The sequence below is a fragment of the Prunus persica genome, chromosome G1, assembly GCF_000346465.2.
Source record: "Prunus persica cultivar Lovell chromosome G1, Prunus_persica_NCBIv2, whole genome shotgun sequence".
Taxonomy (NCBI): Eukaryota; Viridiplantae; Streptophyta; class Magnoliopsida; order Rosales; family Rosaceae; genus Prunus; species Prunus persica.
Genome location: NC_034009.1, coordinates 2,621,245 through 2,625,161, shown reverse-complemented (window position 1 = coordinate 2,625,161; position 3,917 = coordinate 2,621,245). Strand labels below are relative to the sequence as shown.

The 3,917-nt window shown below is 33.0% G+C and overlaps 1 protein-coding gene across 1 annotated transcript; it reads left to right on the top strand.

Annotated features, from left to right (window-relative positions):
- On the top strand, window positions 2,805–3,667 carry LOC18790189 (ethylene-responsive transcription factor ERF098). Its single transcript, XM_007224208.2, has one exon. It carries the CDS (start codon window positions 3,004–3,006, stop codon window positions 3,493–3,495), a length of 492 nt encoding a protein of 163 aa, XP_007224270.1. The 5' UTR covers window positions 2,805–3,003; the 3' UTR covers window positions 3,496–3,667.

The following is a 3,917-nucleotide window of genomic DNA, read 5'->3' as shown; positions in this document are numbered from 1 at the left end:
AATAATAAATAAATAAAAAAGCAAGCCTTCTTTGTAACCAAAACAAATATTTAAAGACAAATAACAAAATCTTTTTGGGATTCACTTTCCGAGCGGGCACAGCCCATTGGTTATGTATGTCACACTGTTTTTAACGACGTAATCAGTGATCACAAAATGCTTGGGGCATGAGTCCGCACTCTTCTTGTTTTCCAATTGATAGATATAGCGCCTAATTTTTTTACCTCCAAGAAATTTATTAGGTTAGGTTTTGGAAGGAAAAAATAATAATATTAGGTTAGGTAACTTAGGCCTCATTTGATAACCATTTTATTTTTAGTTTTTATTTTTTTTTATTTTATTTTTGTGCTAGAGTATAGAGGAAAATGAGAGTGAGAATGAGAGTAAGGATGAGATTGAGAGAGAGGATAAGAGGGGAGGATGGGAGGGAGTAGTAACAAAAGTGAAAACGAAAACTTGAATGTGAAAACAATTTCAAATAGATTTCAGTTTTTAGTTTTTGTTTTCACTTTTGTTACTCATTCCTCCCATCCTCCTCTCTCATATTCCCTCTCAATCTCATCTTCATTCTCATTCTCACTTCCCCTCTCCCTCTTTTTCCTCTATGCTCTAGCACAAAAAATGAAAAATTAAAATGAAAAACTAAAATTGAAATGATTATCAAACGGCCCTTAGGTTTTCACTTTCTTTTTTACGGACGAGTTATTGGTTTGGTAGTTAATGACATATAATTTGTCTTCAAGGTTTACCAAAACTTATATTTTATCCCATTTGGAAAAGAAGAAAAAAAGGTTATTTGATTTGCCATCTTGCAAGAGAAATGCTCTTGAATATCAGTATTACTATAGTGGTATTTGAGAACATGTTTTTTTAAACGACGAGAGTGTCTTGGTTTTATTTCTGGAAGAGGGAGGGTCTGAATTTTACTTTAATCCTATGCCACTTTTTAATACTTTAGGAATTTTTCGATTGTTTGGACAGAAGAATATATGATGTACTCAAGATCATTTGGTTATTCTTATATATTCTCTTTTTATGTTTTGTTTTATAAAGAGTATTGTTATTTCCACCCCATGTTCTATTTTTTTGCCTATTTTATTTTTAAAATTTTAAAGACAAATTTTTCCCTTTGTAAAATGATTTCTAAGGACTTGGGGAAAAGAAACCTCAACTCATGTAACCCACCTATTCCATCGTTTGACAAAAAGAAAAAATAAAGAAGAAGAAAGTGTACGACTCCTCAGTTGCTAAAGCATTTATCCAGTCCATCAAACACAACTTCATCCTCTCAATATCTCAACTACTAATGATTAGCAAAGAGAATTTGCTTGAATTAATAATTAAGGGTATTTTAGGAATAATGATGTGTGAAAAGATAGGATTGTGTTTTTTCAAATTTACATGGTAGTTGGAAAGGTTATGTGGGTGCGAAAATAGGACATAGAGTGGAAATAGTAGCACTTTTTACAAATAAAGGTAAAGGGATCACATTTTATGACCATATTGATTGACAACATTACGTTAATTAATCACCAGGTCCGCTCCATAATATATTATATGATTTGAATCATTCAATTTTAGGTACTCATTGAAAGATCATTTCTATAAATAAAAAAATATTCAAAATGAAAAATCATTTAGTTATTTTAATTGTGATAAAATAAATAGATGAACACATTATGAGACATAATGAAAATATTCACAAATACTCAAAGATTTTCAACTTGAGCAGGTGTGGGTTATGGCCATTGGCCAAGGCAGTGTACTCACCCACTTGTATCTAAGTTTGTTCCCCTCCATATACATTAGAGTAATTTAAAATATCGTTGTGTCGAAATTTATATATTTTTTTCAATTTGAGTGTATATTTGCAACCATGATCATGGAATGCAGAATGAATGACTTTGATCAAAGAATTATAGTGTGGAGTGAGCCAAAATGAGTCGTTAATGTTTGAATGCTATTCTATACGAAGCATTCTTGCTCACTATTTTAACCCAATGTGTACCATCACCACTTTTCTCAACACTTGACATGTGTACATGGGCATAACTATGGTTCCACAAATACAAAACAAAGAGTTAACTATAGTTATGCCTATGAACATGTGTCAAGTGTTGAGAATGATGGTGAGAGTACACATTAGGTTAAAGTAGTGAGCAAAAATATTTTCATATTCTATATGCTTCATATCAAATAAAATAAAATTTGAATAATTTGATATGATTTGAAAAATCTCATATCTGAAATCCCTACAATGATCAAAGCATATTACGAGGGAGTAGTGCAAGGGGACAATATATAGCAGTCCACTTTTCCACCAAATAGGAAAATTATACCCCTTGAGACCTTATCTTGCTTTTCCTGAGTTTCCTATTTTTGCCTTCAACCAAAATTGTATGGCTAGTGCATGCTTGTAATATTCTTAGTTATTAGGATGGAATCACTTACGCATTCATATTCTGTGGGTCTAATTCCTCCAATCTTTGTGATATGGGAATCAATCTCTACATATTCTGTGTAAAGTGACAATACAGTTCAATGGTTCAGTGAAAGAAAGAAAAAAACTATTACCAACCAACACAATCTATTATTCTCACATAATATGAACATAAAAAGATAGAATTCGAAGCCCATTTGAAAGAAAATGCCTATCAAGAAAAGAGATTTACAAACCCTTTTTGAATTTGATCATAGAAAGAGTCGAAGAATCGAATTTTTGCACCTCTATTATAGCCCTAGATGATAATAATTAATATACATGAAGATGAAGAACCTTCCAAGAAACATCCATTTACGCTTGGTCAATCCACGTTCATGTGGACTCTCACAATCACAGTACATCTAAGTCATATGTGATATGACCCCATTTGTCCCAAAATCAAACACCTATAAATATATCAATGAGATACATTATATGCCACCATATTTTAAACCAAAAACAGAAAGGCTTGTCAAAATTAACGACCACCAGAAATTATTCAAAGAATCAAGCTAGAAATTATGGAAGACCCTCGTAGAGGAAAGGATCTACAGAAGCAAGGAATGGAAGAGAAGGGAAGCGAAGAAGTGCGTTATCGGGGAGTCCGAAGGAGGCCATGGGGGAAGTTTGCTTCTGAGATAAGAGACCCTTCAAGGCAAGGTGCTCGTCTGTGGCTTGGCACATTTGATACGGCTGAAGAAGCTGCAAGGGCTTATGACAGAGCTGCTTTTAATTTAAGGGGTCATCTTGCCATACTCAACTTTCCAAATGAGTATTATTCTCAAGTTATGGGCTCTCCTCCTCATCCTCCTAGATTCTCATCATCATTTTCTTCTTCTTCTTCTTCTTCATCTTCTTCTTCTTCTTCTTCTTCTGCTGCTGCTGCTGCTGCTGCTCCTGGTGGAAGTTCATCTACTGGACAAGGAAGGCAAGTCTTTGAGATTGAGTATTTGGATGACCATGTGTTGGAGGACCTTCTTGATTCTCAAGAGGAGAAAAACAAACGGAAGTGAAATTGAGTTGTGTTTGTGTAACCTTTTTCTTCCCTTGTTGTTTAGTGAGTTGAACACATTTCCCTTCTATAAAATAATATATGTTGTTCAACCATGGTTTAGCAAGCACATTTTTTCATGTCATAATTTGTTTTAGTCATGACGTGGTATGATATACACATATGCACATGTATGTGTATGGTATCTCTAATAATATGTTGTTATTATCAACGTAAAAAAGAGATTCGAACTTGAGACGGCTTCTAATATAAAAAATAATTTGAGATATCTTTTCATACTAGAAATATAAATACCACTATTGCAATATGGGCTATGACAATACTGAAATTCTTACTTTTCTTATATTGAGGGCATTCTCAATAGAGAATACTCATAATTTTTATTATTTTATTTTATTTTGTTGTTGTGGAAAATGAATCCTT